Raw genomic sequence first — 15,051 nt, 5'->3', positions numbered from 1 at the left:
TATATAGACAATATGTACGGTAGGCAGGTATAGGTGAAAGGGAGGAATCCGAAATGGACTCTAGTGGGCGGTTTTGTGTGTTCCCTTTCGATATTCAGACCACCACCACTGAAAATATCATCCGTCAATTTCAGGTAATGACAATGAGGGAAATGCGACAACGTACATCAACAGTGAGCTTCGCGCCCTCTTGAAGACCGACCTGAGGATGATAACCCAGCACCCTCCTAGCCTTCTCGATATTGTGCCAACGGTTAGCACAGCTGAATGTGACCTTGAATTTGGTAAATGTGGGCTCCTTGCCCATCAGAGCCGCCACCCATTCTGATCCCTGAGCTGCCAACAGTCCAACAGACTTTGGCAAAACGAACGGTTTTCTTGGCTGCCTCTTGCCGGGGAAATATGCATCCAACTGGTGCCAGATGTATCGCATAAAGTCCCAGAAGTACATGGGCTCGCCGTTGGTGATGAAGAACGCCTGGCCAGCGACTTGAAGAGGGTGTTGCTCGGGGTAGTGCAGTTTGGCCTGGTTGATGCCAGTTTGGGAGAGTTGGTCGAAACGGTTGCGGCTCACTGGGCGGTTGTTGGAGCCTGGGGGTGGGTTGAAGTAGTTGGCCTCGATTTCGTCAGCGTTCTCGGGACGTTCGACGTAGGGTCCTAGCGGGCGAGCGAGGCAGGTGGGAACTCTGTGCTTGCCAGTAGACAAGTCAATCGGAGGAAGTGGTTCTTCGAGCATAGCAAGCTCAGCGTCATTGTAACCAGGAACTTCGTCCATGGATAGGGGCACTTTTTCGAGGGTAGCAAGAGGGGGAGCGGGAGGGGGTTGATCAAGTTTGTCGGCGGCGAGAATGTGGGCATGGGCGACATTGCCGACATACGTCCAGTCAAACAAGTTCGTGTTGTCGCCAATTTGGAAATGAGTTTGATTCCGTTCGTACACCTGGTAAAGCCCTGTCATCATTTGGCGGTCTCCGGGCCTGGAGAACAGTCGGTCAAGCGTTCGTGCCGGATAGGTGAAATGATACGTACCCGAAGATACCTGCTGGGCGGATTGCGACAGTCAAAAGGCCACCTTTGCCATTGGATTCGAGAACCAGTGCTTCAGCTTTGGCTTTTGAATCGTTGTAGGCGTCCATAGGAACGTCGGGATAGGGAAGGCGCTCGTCCACGTCGATGTTGTCCTCTCCGTTAAATACGACACCTGCAGAGCTGGTGAAAACGAGCTTCTTCACACCACACTGAATTGCAGCGTTGATGATAGCCCTCGTTCCCTCCACATTGACTTTGTAGTAGATTGCCTCATCCTTGAGATTGGCTGGGGGTGAAGCCGTGTGGATGATACAAGTAGCTCCTGACTGCAGGTTAAGTCAGTTCTGAGCCATTATTCCCGGAATACCTTCGGAGTGCTTACCTGCTTCAATGCCGAAACAACTTGGCTCTCCTCTGTGATGTCCGCCGAGTAAAAGGGGACATCGTCATAGCGCTGGACGATGTCGAGCGAGGAAACGATGTCACCGCGGTCCTTTAGTTGCTGGACAATATGCCTGCCCACGAAACCGTTTCCTCCAACGACAATATAGACGTCCTTGGGCATTATTATGGGGTGGAGTGGGCGTTGGGAATGAAGAATAGGGTATTCGTTTTAGAGTCGTTCGACTCTACTAATATAGCTTGAAACAAATAAAATGGAGAAACACGTCCTCCGACAACGCGTGTCACGTGGCACGAATCTGTCTGTCGCGCTCGATGTTCTTGGCACTGCCCGTTTTGTTTATCGCGGCGACCACCAACAACACCCGCCCTCGACGCTGGCCGAAACAGCCATGAACATCCACACGACAAAACGCAAATACAACGACGAGGAGAAACGGCAGCTCATTGCCAACTTGGACATCGAAGGTGTGCCTTGCGAGTCCCCTGGACAACCCTTTTCCCAGACGCTGAAAACGATGTACAGTTGCACATCGGTGTCGCCAGTTCGAAGCATGGCTGCAAGATCGTCTGGAACACTTTACAATTCACCAGGAGGGACAAGTCTCTCGGATACCAAAGCAAGTCAGGGGCATGACGATGCGCGAATTTGGAGAGAAATACAACGGCAACATCCAGCTGGCATTACGGGGCTTCCAGAAGGACAGGCTGGCTGCGGCAGGAGTGGGTCCTGACTTTGGTGAAATCGAAAAGAGCATGCGGAAGAGAAAGTTTTTGCCAAATCCCGATGGAGAGAAGGGCACGGCCAAGGATTCAGACCCTCGTCCTTCGAAGAACGGTAAGCATTCCATACGCTCTTTGTATGAACTATAGCTAACACAATTTACAGTCAAAACCGCTCCATTCTCCCCAGTCAAGTCAAAGAAACCCGTCTCATCCTCGCATCAATCTGGGAACAGATTCTCCTCGACATCAAAGACTCCCGTGGCCTCATCGGTAGGTCGTTTGAACATATACAGGCTGGTCTGCATGTGCTGACCTTGCAATACAGTCTCGGTTACAAAGCCGGATACCAGGCCCTTCAAGTCCAGAGAAACGACCCCCTTTCAACAACACTACTGGCGCATACAATCCGCGACCCGCCCCCCGACCCGCTTCACCTCTCAAGAGTACCGCAACACAAACCCGCGTCCCTTCAAGCTCCAGTTTCAATCCCTCGTTACCACCCAAAGTTCCCGCATTCCCGACCATTACAAAGGCTGATGACCCAACGACAACAATGCAAATGCGTTTACCTCGTAAAGACGAGAACATGCTCAGCGTCAACGGTTCTCCCATCGCAAATCCTTATCAGTTCGGTTTGGGGTGGTTCAAAGGCGTCGAGATGAACGATGATCCCGATTCACCGACAGAAGGGCTGGGAGAAGGCAGTAACGGTGCAGCACGGACACTCAAGCGCACGAAGAGCAACATCATTGTTCGGCGGGATCCATCTGTGGCCTTCAGCAATCTCCACTCAAGAGACCCTTCACAAGCGAGCCTGTTCACCTCATCGTCACAAACCGGATCATCGACAGCACATTCACGCGACAACTCACAGGCAACCCATCTCCTTCCCGAACCTACATTACAACCCGGCGGGCCATTTCGATTCCCTGTTCCTCGGATACCTGACGGTACCGAGGCGACACCAAAGCCCATCAAGCACACAAGATCGTTCTCCGCCATGGTGGCAATACCAACGAAAGACGGCCACCTGCTGGAGTTTGATCCCCTTACGACGTCACCAGGCGCGTTGGATGCACTCGAGGGGATCACACAGAGTGCCAAGAAGCAGGCGAGAATGGAGATGGGCCGGTTAGTGCAAGCAGCCGTTGACAAATGGAAGCTGTAGCGTTCGGCCTTTGGACTCATTTCGCTATTTATTCACACCTCGCCCATTACCTTAGCAAGTGCTGCCGCTGTAATATAGGTCCTCGTGTATACTCTACGCTTTCAATGCTTTGTAGTTTGGGGTACGGGAAATGTTTAGCCTTGGTATCCATCGAGTAGCAACTCGATGCTCGCACTCCTGCTTATCCGACCGTTTATATTGCGAACCTTGACCAACGGGGCGCGATTTGACTTGCCCATTGCCTGTAATCTGGTTCGAGTGAGCACTGGACACTATCCGGGACTGGAAAGCACAAATTCACCTTGTCATTTGCTTCTTCAGTTCCAGCATTTTCACAAGAGGGACAGCTGCAATGGCAAACCCGCCCCCTCGAGCCAGCGAGTAATGACCGGTCGTGATTCGGCCTATTATCCTGTCCGACGATGGCCACTCTTCTTCATCCCCGCTCTCTTCTTCGTCCTCCGGATCTACGAGCCGCTTTTTCGGATTCGCCAGTTTCTTCAACTCCTCGTTAACCTCGTCGTCCTTCATGGAATACACGATACCCATATCGTCAGGCGTCCCCCGAGAAGTCATCGTCACCCTTACGGTGACGAGGGCTCCCTGGAGAAGCTGCACGCTTCTGGACGCCCCGCCATCCAAAGGGCCGAGTCCTCGCTGTGACCGAAGGCGGTTAATTTCGTCCAAGAAAGTGGTCTGCATGAAGCTGGATGACACGCTTTCCACAATTTTGCGCAGCTCCGCGCCCCTAAAGAGCCAGGGCTTGACGCCCTGATCGACAGAATCGACGTCCATCTGCTGCTCCTCCCTTTCGGCGGGTACGAATCCTTCGGACACCGTTGGTGGTTCTGGCAGGCCGAGTATGCGATTCCATTCTGGTAGCCATGGGTGGATGACTCCCAGTTTATCGTAGTTCACCCGCTTGGCTGGGGGTTTCCTCTCCCAATTCGTCCTCAATTCGTCCTCCCTCTTCTTTGAGAACGTGTTATACGCCGAAGTAAAGATGTAATCGCGAGGGAAGTAAGGCGTCCCAGATTCGTAGGCTTGCACTTGTCGTTCTCGTTGTCCTCCAACGCGTGTTCCAGTGAATATGAGTGAATTCCAGAATGCCATTCCCCATCCGGACGGAACAATCACCGTCCACCCGTGGAGGGATTCGCTTCTCGTCGAATGGTCGCCTTGAGCTTCTAGAGAACGTTGAACGAGGATGATTGGGACTCGGTCGTCTTGACGTAAGGGTTTGAGCTCTGTGCCGGGGATTGGATTCTAATGCACAGGAGGAGGGTATCAGTGTTAATACGAATGGATACTACTTGTCCGGTTAGGGGGGCGTACATTTGCGCGTCGTATGTCAAGTTCCTTTTTCTGGTACCGCGGTTTGGCAAGGCCAAGCCGAACAGACTCGTCCCAGAGTTCAGATCTGGCTAATGACACAGAGGGAAAAATGTGCGTAGGCGGGTGCAAATCTGTGGCATCAGTCGCTTTTGGCTTTGCATTTCTGGGAGGAAACCTGTTGGTTTTTTAAGATCATGGTTCGTCTTGGTAGCAGGAAAACACATACTTCAAGCGCGGGTCGTAGACCTTCAACCCTACCACCATATTCCGCGGAAGAGATCCAGATGTTTGCACATCTCCCAGCGATGACCAAAACTAGGGAAGTACTCAGGCCAGGCTCTATTGCGGTGTTTGAGAAAGGGACTAACCTTTTTGCTCTCCGTCTTACCTTCCTCATCAAACACGGGGTTGAGAGCCCCCTTGAGGACCTGGCAGGACTTTGGGCCCATGAACTCGAAAACGTTAATTTGATCCTTGAGTTCTGTCACTTGTATTTGGACTTCCGGACCGTTAGATAACGTCGCGAGGTGTTGAGATGCTGCCGTTTTCAGAGCTCCCACTACTTCATCGTGCGCAGACGGGTGAAAGCGTAGCCAGATGCACCTGGTTTGGGCAGAGAGTTTCCCATGTGGGATTTGGGTCGACGAAGTTATCGTTGGGGCCTGGGTAGGTTTCGAGGATGAAGGGAGACTCTTTTCCTGGCCGTTATTCACGTCGAGCGGTTGCCATATGATGGAGATGGGCGAAATCAAGTCGTATGGATAGGCGCCAGGCTGGTATACGTGTGTTTCCAATGTTCTTGCCCCCGTCTTGAACCTTAGAAATATAATGAGCACATGGGGGCGTTCCAAGTCCGCTAAGACGAACCTTATTGATCCTGGACTGGGACTCTGTGGGTCGCAACATAACTCCAACACTGGGACGAGCACGTTCTCTGGACCCCGTAGCTCGACAAGAGAGTAGTAACTGGCATCGTGAATAATGGATCCTTGCACTGCAGCACGATGGGATGGCCTATAAGCCTTTTCGGTAGGATGTGTTGCCTGATAAACCAATAGTGAGTTTAGTCAAATTAAAGGTTGAGCATAGGCTCACCAATTTGAATCCCCATATATCCTCCATATGCATTCTCTTGCAATGCCACAAATGGGTTTCCAGCCATGCGATATCCTCTGGTGTGAGAGTGATCAATATCTTCATTTATTCCACACAGGAAGCGACTCACTCTGTCGACTGAGAAAACTATCTGTCCGAGTGACCACTTTTGACTTCCCTCTCTTGGGGAGGCGAGTCGATTTCTTTGGCTTTGCGTCCATCTGCACCAGCTGTTAGCATACTCTGCTTCAAGGTATCCTGATGCTCGAAATCCCACTTCCGCTGTTGCCCTCTCCCTCAAACGAAGTGGAACCCGCCGAACATCGTGGCTTGCAGCTCGTCTACGAAGGTGTCGAGGTAAAGCTTGCCATGCTCGTTGAGTCGATGCTACACTGAAATAGACAGTTACATTTAGCCTTGTGGGCAGGATAATCCAGGATCCACCTCGCGCTTTTCATCGCCGTATGCATCGCGTTAATTTCGAATGCCCGTGCTTCGGCAAATTTCTCGACGTCGATCGCGGTCGGGAGTCCTGCTAGACCTTTGTCGACGTGTCAGTAGCCAGTTCTGTGAGCGACAGTACTTGTCAGCGCACTGTTATTTGTGGGGACGACCTTCGCTGGGCCAGTTTGAGCGGGTGTGGACGGCCCCGCTGCCTGCACTGGAATTTCTCGGGCTTCAGCCATCCGTTGTTTCTTCTTATCTCGCCCTGATAATTCTGTTGAGATGCCATCCTTTCGTCTTTTAACGCTGGACATTGGGGAACTAGAAATGTGGATCGTGGTGGTTGTGTAGAAGCTTCTCCAGTCGCGCTTCGGGGTCAGTCACGTGGACCCGGCTTTCACGGCCCGGGTCTGGCGCTGGTGGGCGCTTAATTATCATGTGGTAAGCGGATGGTCCATGGAGCTATGCTGGAGTTGTGCTCAAACGCTAAATCTATCATGGTCAGTAATTCGCGCTCTGCGTATGATCCAAAGCCCCATATATTCTGAGCAACCGTTACAGGAGCCTGAAAAGCTGTAGTCCAGCTTTGCCTTGCAATGCAGGCATGTACAAATGCAGGAGTATTATCCTACTGTGTACCAAACGGGGAGAGGACTAGAGGTATGTGATATCCCAATGGGAGCCTTCGTTCTGTAGTAGGAATTGTTTAACTACCCAAACCACTCGCTCTCGAAAACCTAAGGCCCCTGTACTCACACAATAGATATCACCGTTTCTCGCATTACTAGGGAAATTCATCCCTATTCGCAATTTTCTTGATGTGGCAATCGACACTAGGAGAATGTGCAACATCGACCTTATATCCGTTTGCGTGCGACCGCTTTCCAAGCGACACTTGCATGACCCAATGTTGGCTGCCACGTGACTAGTCGCAGTTACCCCGGATCGAAGCGGCCTTGAACCGCGAGGGGCAGCGACGGCGGGTCGACCACCTTGACTCTCTGCTAACCACCAGGGCGTGTAATGGCTGGCCTAATCCGGCTTGCTGCTTCAAGCAGCGGTAGACGGCTCTCAACAAGAGGCTTTTCATCCACCACTATCGTCCGTAGCGAAGTTCCTCCAGCCATCAACACAGAAACCGTCGTTCAGAAGAAACCCATTGGAGGCTTTCGAGGAGGGTCAGACATCATCTCTCATTATAAACGCTGATTCCTGAGACCGAGACTGTCTACAGCATCGTTGGATTTTTGTTCGGGTTCTCACTAGCATCGTCTCTGGCTGCCTACCACTTGTTGGAAGAGTACCAACGCGCCTCAGCTGCTCTCCAGGCGAGCGTGGAGGAATTGAAGATTAGCACTGAGAAGGTGCGCTTGTCATGACCTTGTTCCTTTACCGACTCTGATTTCTCCATGACAGGTTTCCTCTCATGTCCGCCGAATCGAGGCTGTCGAGAAAGATTTGAAGGCTCTCAGCAGTGCTTCAGCCTCGAAGGAGGATATTTCGAAAGTCAGGGCGGAGGTCAAGAAACTGTACGACGGTCTGCACATTGAATTTTTGGATTTGAGATCACACGTCTGGGGCATCCGTGAGTGCGCTAAGGTCTCTTTGACGGATTCTTTCTCACCTATAACGAAATATAGAACAGGACCTCCAAAAACTCTCAAAGAAAGAGTCAACAGAATACCGCATCTGATAAGTATTTCTTACATCATAAAGCAATACCCATTTCCCGAAGAAAACAACGCCCGAAGCCACAGCGACGCTGAGTTGAGTGTCATGGTTATTGTTCGGTGAATTTACCATGAGAATTCAGACCGGAATCTCTGCCATGAGCGTTTCTCTGCGTTTCTTGACACCCCTCGAAGGAGAAAACCCTCTGGGAAGTAGGAATGGCAGGAGTACGATGACGACATACTCCTTACTTCAGTGAAGGTCGTCGTCGATGTCTGTTATTTTACTACGCGACGCTATTGGTGAACCGGAGCTGCAGCGGGCACAACATTTTGGCTTCCAAAGACGTTCTGACCAACTACATAATGGGCTCATACTTTTGCTCCGAGTCCTATGTACTCTGAAAGCCCCCAACCAACACATCACTGGAACTGCTGCCGCCGTCGTTAACACCTTGATCAATTGCCAAAAGCCACCGCGTCTGCCTCTCCCTCCTCTGACAAGGCGGCGTCGCCTTCTCGCTCTCTGAATCTGAGGGCGGTGTTGGAAGAATGGTTCCGGGTCTTTCCTCGCCTTCAACGGTGTCTCTTGCCGGTCCATCAGCAATATATTGACCCCCTGCAATGTAATGCAACAGGCCTTATTACAGTACGCCAGAGTACGCCAAGCGTCGGGGAGAATGGCTGGAGGAACCCTGGTTGGAGGCATCAGAGCATCAGAATTCGAAAGACGCGCCTACCTTCGCGACCGACTTCACACCACAGGTACCTCGTCATAAATTTCGTGGATGCCGTTCCCCTGGTTGCTTTCCCAATATTCCGGAGAACTCAGTATCCCCTTGACGATTGTTTCCAACACCTGTTCGCTCTGCTATAAATCCAAGGGGCCCAAAATGCGAAACCCCATTGTGTCTGCCCTTTCTTTTGCTGCTCCGGAGCAGATTCTTTCCTCTTCCTTCAAGTTCTTCTTTTTTTCATCCCTTCAGGTATGTATATTCGTTTCCACCAATGAAAAGCATACGGATACTGATTTCAATCCTTTCATAGATCGCAGGGCGTTCATTCGTTTCGTTCTTTCTACACTTCCCTTCGATCAATCCCCGATTTTTGGAATACTTGAAGACTTAATTGACGACATCAGGATGTCACGAAAACTTGTTGTCCTCCTTTCGCTCCTTTCCTCCCTCTCCTTCGCTGCCCCCGTCCGTCGAGAGGTTCCTCAAGGTACGTCGCCCATTTGGATGTCCTCTTCTTGAGCAACGGTTGACAGGAACTGTCTATCAACGTAGAACACTCACACGAGCGCTTCTTGAGATCCGTCCAGGCCAGTCTGCAGCTAAACAACCCCGCTGGTATCGTCGACTCAGTGTTCGGACTCCTTGGTGACGGTGCAGCTGCTACTGGTGCTGGAACAATCGAAGACCCAGCATGCCTTCAACAAGCCACAGCAGATCAGGCGTTCACCAACGCCAAGGCTGCTGGTGACGTCCAGGGCATGGTAGATGCACTTATCTATCGTGCCTTGGAGAGGAATACTCTCCAGGTTGGCCTTGCCTCCGATCCATGCACGAGCCTTCAAGCCGTCAACCCCGAGATTGCGGCTATCCAGCAGCACCAGGTATCAACAACGCACCTCCTGGCCAGTGAATAGGCGATGTTGATCACTTGCCCCTCTAGGACCCCGCTTCTCCTAATGCGGCAGAAATCAACAAAGCCATTACACTTGAACTGGCAAGACAGATCAAGTCCGTCGGCGGCAATCCCCAGGATGCTATCCTCTCCGGAACATTCGCGCCTGGTGATGTCAACGACCCCACGGGACGTGGCAACTCTTGCAACGACATTGACGACGCCGAGGGCTGCATCTTCACCCAGAACCTGCTCGTACCTGACGCTACGCCAGAGGAGATTGAGGCGGCTGTGGCCGACGTTGAGGTCGGCGAACCGTAAGTCTCTGCACTTCATTCTCGGGTGCTAGGCACTGACATCGCTTCTGCAGGCCCCAAGCTACCGAGACTGCTGATGTTGAGGAGCCTGAAATCACCGCAACAGCGACATGCCCACCACCAAGGACCGTTACTGTGACCGCCGTCCCCACCGCAACTGAGATCATCGAAGAAATCGAAGAAATCGAGACTGCCCCCATTGCAATCGAGACAGGTGTTGCGGGAAACAACAAGGTCGCCAAGTTGAAGAAGATCATTAAGATCATTCAACTTCTCCAGGGTGGAGCAAGGCACACTGCTACCAGGTACGTATAGCATTCTGCGGTCAACCTTGCCTATATCAACGCATCTTTATTAGGACCGTGGTAGTTGCGCAGCCCACGCAAACCGCCGAGGTTCCTGAAGCTGAGGAAACCGAGGCTGAGGAAGTTGAGGTCGAGGAACCTGCTTCAGGCAACCTCCAGAAGTTTACTGGTGCTCGTGAGTAACGATCTCTTACCTTTGGTGCACCGATACTGACATGAACTTTCAATACTCAGTCGGTGGCCAGTCCGCTCCCCGTGTGATCGCAGGAGGACGTGGATTCCAGGTCGAAGGGAACGCCGAGTTCCAAAACCTCGCCGCTGCCATCTCCCGCTCTTGTGATGTCCAAAAGAACCGATGTGCCAACGTCGCCAACTCGGCTGAGGGCAGGGAACTTGGATTGAGCGTCTCTGATTGTGACGAACAGAATGCCGCTTGCCGCGCAGCAAATGCATAAGGGCTAGAAATGGTTTCCTGTAATACCCAGACCTTCCTGTTCGGATCTCTGAGAGATCCAATTGTGCATCTAGTATAGTCATGGTTCACGGTACCATAATGAATAGACACATCACATTTTTCTCTATGCATAAAGCGCCATCAGGGCGCTATAAATGGTTTCTCACGGAAGCCCAAATCTCCGGAAACCACTTCTGGCTTCTGCCTGGTTCTGCCGTTGGTTTTGACACTGATAACACCCTCATGGTACCTGCCGCGTTGACGATCGTAAACGTTGCTCTGCGGAAGCGAACGTGCATTGTGTTGTCCCCTGGATAAATACGGCCAGTTGGACAACTGCCTCCTGATTTGCGCACGTCGGCTCTGTTAGCTTCTGCCAGGCCGCCAGCGCAGAAAGGCCGACATCGAACACGTTCGCTAGACCTTGCACCTGCCGCCTTGTCGCCAGCCTACCATCTGCCCAACGTACGATCCAGTGGTTGCCATCAGCCAAACGTTACACTCGTCGCCCTTCGTTTCTCATGCTCAGCATGGACTGTGCCGTCGAAGCATGTGGTCAAACGGTAACTATATCATTGGGACTTATCTCGTGGTCATTGGCGAGTACTTAACGAAGGGATCTCCCAGATATTGGGATTCGTTCTGTCCCCCTTTCAGAATTGGGCGCAGTTCATCATGGGGAAGCTCCTCGCTCTGTTCGTATTGAGTAATGCATTGGCCTCTGTTTCTTCAGTGTCAATCACGGAGATCCAGGGAACCGCGTTCTCGAGCCCTCTTACCGGCAAGACGGTTCATAACGTTACTGGAGTGGTGGTAGCCAAGGCGAGCAAGAGATCATCTTCTTTCTTATATGTCCTACTTACTTATACCGGTGATTTGTAGGCCTCCGATGGCTTTTATCTCGTTGGAGACAAGTCAGACGATGTTCGCGCCTCGAATGGACTCTTTATCTTCACATCCTCGGCCCCTTCCGCCGTCGATATTGGAGATGCCGTCTCACTAAGTGGTCGGGTCACTGAGTTCAGAGCAGCTTCGACTCCCAACAATCTTTTCCTGACGGAAATCACGAACCCGGCGAATATTACAAAGTTGTCTACCAACAATGTGGTTACTCCCGTCGTCCTCGGAAGAGACCGATTCCCCCCGACACGCTATTTCTCCTCTCTCGACGTTGGTCCTGATGGCTTCCTCAGCATCCCAAACAACAGCAGTCGCGTCCAAGTCGTAAACGCCACGCTACAACCTGACAAGTATGGCCTCGACTTCTGGGAGAGCTTGGAGGGTCAGCTTGTGACTATTCCTGGACCAATTGTAACCAACTTCCAAAACAATTTCGGGGAATTCTGGGTATATGGTCGTTGGCCGGTTACAGGCAGGAACAATCGGGGCGGCCTCACTATTACCTTCGGTAAGCTTTGTCTGTGACCTGTTATCGTTTTGGGGAGGATTAAGCGCGCGCTTTAGGTCCCGATGGAATTCCTGATGGAAACCCAGAGGCCATTCTCATTGATAACCCCTTGGATGGAACGACAAATCCCCAGGTTGCAATGGGCGTTGGCCTCTCTGATATCACTGGAGTAGTGACATACCAGTGAGTTAGCTCCAGCTCAGGTACAGAAGGAATCTTAATGGCGGGGTTGCAAGGTTTGGGTTCTACTACGTCGTGCCACTGACAGCGCCAACTGTGATCTCTCGTCCGAAGCAATCTGCCCAGCCTACGACCTTGGAGGCAAAGCGGACAATCATCGATAGAATTTTCGACAGATGCGCTATTACCTTTGGAGACTATAACGTAAGAATCCACTGCTCTTGCGATCCATTGTTATTCACGTTTACAACAGGTAGAAAACTTGGCGCCGAACTCCCGTCATCTCCCTACCATTGCCAAGCATATTGTCGACTACCTTCGTACCCCCGATTTCTTGTTCCTGCAAGAGATTCAAGACGACTCTGGTCCCACTGACGACGGAACGGTATCGGCTAACCTTACCCTGGCAACTTTGGCCAACGCCATTCGGGACCTCAGCGGCGTGAGGTACTCGTTTGCTCAGGTAGACCCAGTCGATGGCCAGGATGGTGGTCAACCTGGAGGCAACATCAGAACAGCGTTCATGTAAGTTATCAATGACTGCAGCCGATGAGTACGCCATAACCCGATCGGTATTTCTCCAGGTTCAAGCCAGAAGTATTGAAGCTTGTCAACGGGTCGCCTGTTGGGGGGTCTCGAGACCCCGTTGCTGTTGAAGGTCGTCGTGGCAAGCCCAAACTCAAGTGCGTCTTCCATCTGACTTCACTAAGTAGGATGAACTAACCAGACCCTTTAAATCTTAGCTTCAACCCTGGCAGGATCGAACCCGCCGGTGCTGTCTGGAACGCGACCAGGAAGCCTCTCGTTGCGCATTGGGAGACCAGCTTTGGACAAGAACTGTTCACTGTGAACTTGCATCTCAGTTCCAAGGGAGGAAGCAGCTCAACGCAAGGCGACGCCCGACCCCCGGTCAACAACCCCATTGAGAGCCGAACTGCCCAGGTTAGCAGCGTGGCGGTAAGTTTCCCTTTGGACGGGTCTCTGGCCACGTTGAATTGATGGCAACGCACACACAGAACTTTGTCAAAGCCGTCCTGGATCGAGATTCCAACGCCAATATTGTCGTCGCGGGTGACTTTAACGAGTTCATCCATACTCGGTCGGTGTACAAGCCTATCGTTCAACATCTTACGGACATCGATGAAGCTGCGAGGATTCCCCAGGAAGAACGGTACAGCTACCTTTTCGATCAAAATGCCCAACAACTCGACCACGCTCTCGTGTCATCGTCGATCAGGCGGAGAAAGGTGGAGTTTGAACATATCCACATCAACACTTGGGCACCTAGCCTGAGTGAGCGCATTAGCGACCATGATCCTTCTGTTGGAAAGATACGCTTATGTTGATGTTGGTATACCTTTCCCATTCTGTCCAACTTATATTGGCAGCAGATTCTGGCTTCACAGCGCCACTTCGAAGGTTGAGCGTTGAACGGGCGCTTAAGAGCTGCATTCAAATGGCTGAATTCCTGGAGTTCGAAGACACGGGTCATAGAGTATACAAGTTACAGTGAAACATACACCTTTTGAATAAACAAGCACGAAACCCAAGGCAAAGGAAAGAAGACAGCAGGGAAAAGATGGCTTTCAAAAGAGCCGGATCAGATGGTGCACTAAGCACGTATCAGTTACCTCCGCTTTATCAGTTGCGAGTGAGATAGCTAGCCTACCTTCGTCGATGACCATTTGTGTAGGATTTCTCGTATACGAACTGCAACCGCTAGCTTACAATCTTCGCAGGGAGTATCCCTCCCCACCGGGATGAGCGCTGTCCGTATCATGAAGGTGGAGAGATCTGCGGGCCATGTTCAATGGAGGTTGACATTTAGTTCCCGTGCTTTCGAGATGATATGAGATACACACCGGGTCTGGCCTCCCAAATGAGGGAAGCGGAGGCCAAGGCCCATGCCCTGATCATTTTCTTTTGGTCGACAATTTTGCACTGCTTAGTCTCCGGATGAAATTGAGGAGGAAGAGTGAGTAATTCCTTCAATGTGGCCACACGGGCATGTTGTAGCAGGAGTAAGCGCATAAGATACACCGGACCCATCTTTAGCGCCTGTTGATCGCTTATATTTGAACACGGAAAGGCAAGGAGGTGGGAGGAAGCGGCTTCGGCAAGGGCGGTGATGTTGTGATGGGACGCCAGAGCATATATTTCGACAGGACTGTGGGGTGCGTGGGACAGCAGGAGCGTGTAGAGAGCGGTTTGAGGGATAATCAGGTCGCTTGGAACAATTCCATATTTAGGCATACAGTCGACGGCTTCGACCAGCTGTCCCAACGTCGGAGAGTTCGCCGCACAGGAGGTTCCGTACAGCGAGTGGAGAACAATGTTGAGCGTTGCTGAAGATTCCGGGATTGAAATCACTTGCCCCCCGAATGGCATCGGCGATGCCGGTAGGAAGGATGAAAATGCATGTGGGGAGGCGACTGCTATAACACTCGAGTGAACATAGAAAAGGACACCATCGGTTGAGCAGAACACGATGTCCCACTCTTGGGAGTGAGCACCCGGCCAGAAAGAAGTCGACAGGGACACAACTGTGTCTGTGCCCGTACTGTCCATAGGTTTGATAGTGGTCGGAAAGGAACCGTCCATGTCACTGTCGCCCTAATAGGTGGTACAAAATCAATAACCGACATCGTAGGGGGCTCGTATCTGGAAGAGGGCTTGCCTGGAGATCCAGGGACGTCTCCTGGTTCCCCATGCCAGAACAATCTGACGATGGAGATGGGTAGTCTCCTTTCATTTGCCAGAGGGCGATAGATAGTCCAACGGCATCCTCGCCGCTGAAGCACTGATTGAAGGGCCTTTCAGCGGGATTGAGCTGGCTTCCCCGATCCATTTACCCTGGAATATAGGCTTTATATGCGGTTTAAGAGGGAA

At 51.7% G+C, this 15,051-nt stretch overlaps 7 protein-coding genes across 7 annotated transcripts; 4 read left to right on the top strand and 3 right to left on the bottom strand.

Annotated features, from left to right (window-relative positions):
• Nucleotides 1-25: 25 nt before the first annotated feature.
• On the bottom strand, nt 26-1,619 carry CC1G_03447 (C-3 sterol dehydrogenase). The gene is made up of 4 exons (XM_001835613.2): nt 1,412-1,619; nt 1,030-1,355; nt 167-977; nt 26-108 (listed from the first exon to the last, which is right to left on the bottom strand). The coding sequence occupies exons 1-4, from the start codon at nt 1,592-1,594 to the stop codon at nt 61-63; spliced, it is 1,368 nt and encodes a 455-aa protein (XP_001835665.1). The 5' UTR covers nt 1,595-1,619; the 3' UTR covers nt 26-60.
• A 66-nt stretch (nt 1,620-1,685) lies between these two features.
• CC1G_03446 (hypothetical protein) lies at nt 1,686-3,325 on the top strand (the record flags this gene model as incomplete). Its single annotated transcript, XM_001835612.2, has 4 exons — nt 1,686-1,899; nt 1,958-2,269; nt 2,321-2,427; nt 2,483-3,325. The coding sequence occupies 4 exons, from the start codon at nt 1,686-1,688 to the stop codon at nt 3,323-3,325; spliced, it is 1,476 nt and encodes a 491-aa protein (XP_001835664.2).
• A 297-nt stretch (nt 3,326-3,622) lies between these two features.
• On the bottom strand, nt 3,623-6,513 carry CC1G_03445 (ribonuclease P/MRP protein subunit; the record flags this gene model as incomplete). Its single annotated transcript, XM_001835611.2, has 10 exons — nt 3,623-4,591; nt 4,661-4,835; nt 4,887-4,975; nt 5,029-5,476; nt 5,528-5,703; nt 5,756-5,832; nt 5,886-5,976; nt 6,059-6,096; nt 6,165-6,296; nt 6,351-6,513. 10 exons carry the CDS (start codon nt 6,511-6,513, stop codon nt 3,623-3,625), a joined length of 2,358 nt encoding a protein of 785 aa, XP_001835663.2.
• Nucleotides 6,514-7,222: 709 nt separating this feature from the next.
• Nucleotides 7,223-7,892, top strand: CC1G_03444 (hypothetical protein; the record flags this gene model as incomplete). Its single annotated transcript, XM_001835610.1, has 4 exons — nt 7,223-7,377; nt 7,434-7,563; nt 7,616-7,784; nt 7,840-7,892. The coding sequence occupies 4 exons, from the start codon at nt 7,223-7,225 to the stop codon at nt 7,890-7,892; spliced, it is 507 nt and encodes a 168-aa protein (XP_001835662.1).
• Nucleotides 7,893-9,011: 1,119 nt separating this feature from the next.
• Nucleotides 9,012-10,575, top strand: CC1G_03443 (hypothetical protein; the record flags this gene model as incomplete). The annotated part of the gene is made up of 6 exons (XM_001835609.1): nt 9,012-9,093; nt 9,159-9,487; nt 9,547-9,815; nt 9,869-10,120; nt 10,174-10,295; nt 10,355-10,575. The coding sequence occupies 6 exons, from the start codon at nt 9,012-9,014 to the stop codon at nt 10,573-10,575; spliced, it is 1,275 nt and encodes a 424-aa protein (XP_001835661.1).
• Nucleotides 10,576-11,249: 674 nt separating this feature from the next.
• On the top strand, nt 11,250-13,508 carry CC1G_03442 (endonuclease/exonuclease/phosphatase; the record flags this gene model as incomplete). Its single annotated transcript, XM_001835608.2, has 8 exons — nt 11,250-11,387; nt 11,457-11,982; nt 12,039-12,165; nt 12,219-12,366; nt 12,416-12,687; nt 12,747-12,845; nt 12,906-13,119; nt 13,179-13,508. The coding sequence occupies 8 exons, from the start codon at nt 11,250-11,252 to the stop codon at nt 13,506-13,508; spliced, it is 1,854 nt and encodes a 617-aa protein (XP_001835660.2).
• A 478-nt stretch (nt 13,509-13,986) lies between these two features.
• CC1G_14979 (hypothetical protein) lies at nt 13,987-14,983 on the bottom strand (the record flags this gene model as incomplete). The annotated part of the gene is made up of 2 exons (XM_002910602.1): nt 14,840-14,983; nt 13,987-14,775 (listed from the first exon to the last, which is right to left on the bottom strand). The coding sequence occupies exons 1-2, from the start codon at nt 14,912-14,914 to the stop codon at nt 13,987-13,989; spliced, it is 864 nt and encodes a 287-aa protein (XP_002910648.1). The 5' UTR covers nt 14,915-14,983.
• Between the last annotated feature and the right edge of the window lie 68 nt (nt 14,984-15,051).

Source organism: Coprinopsis cinerea (genome assembly GCF_000182895.1).
Source record: "Coprinopsis cinerea okayama7#130 chromosome 8 map unlocalized cont3.8, whole genome shotgun sequence".
Taxonomy (NCBI): Eukaryota; Fungi; Basidiomycota; class Agaricomycetes; order Agaricales; family Psathyrellaceae; genus Coprinopsis; species Coprinopsis cinerea.
This window is presented reverse-complemented; position numbering and strand designations above follow the sequence as displayed.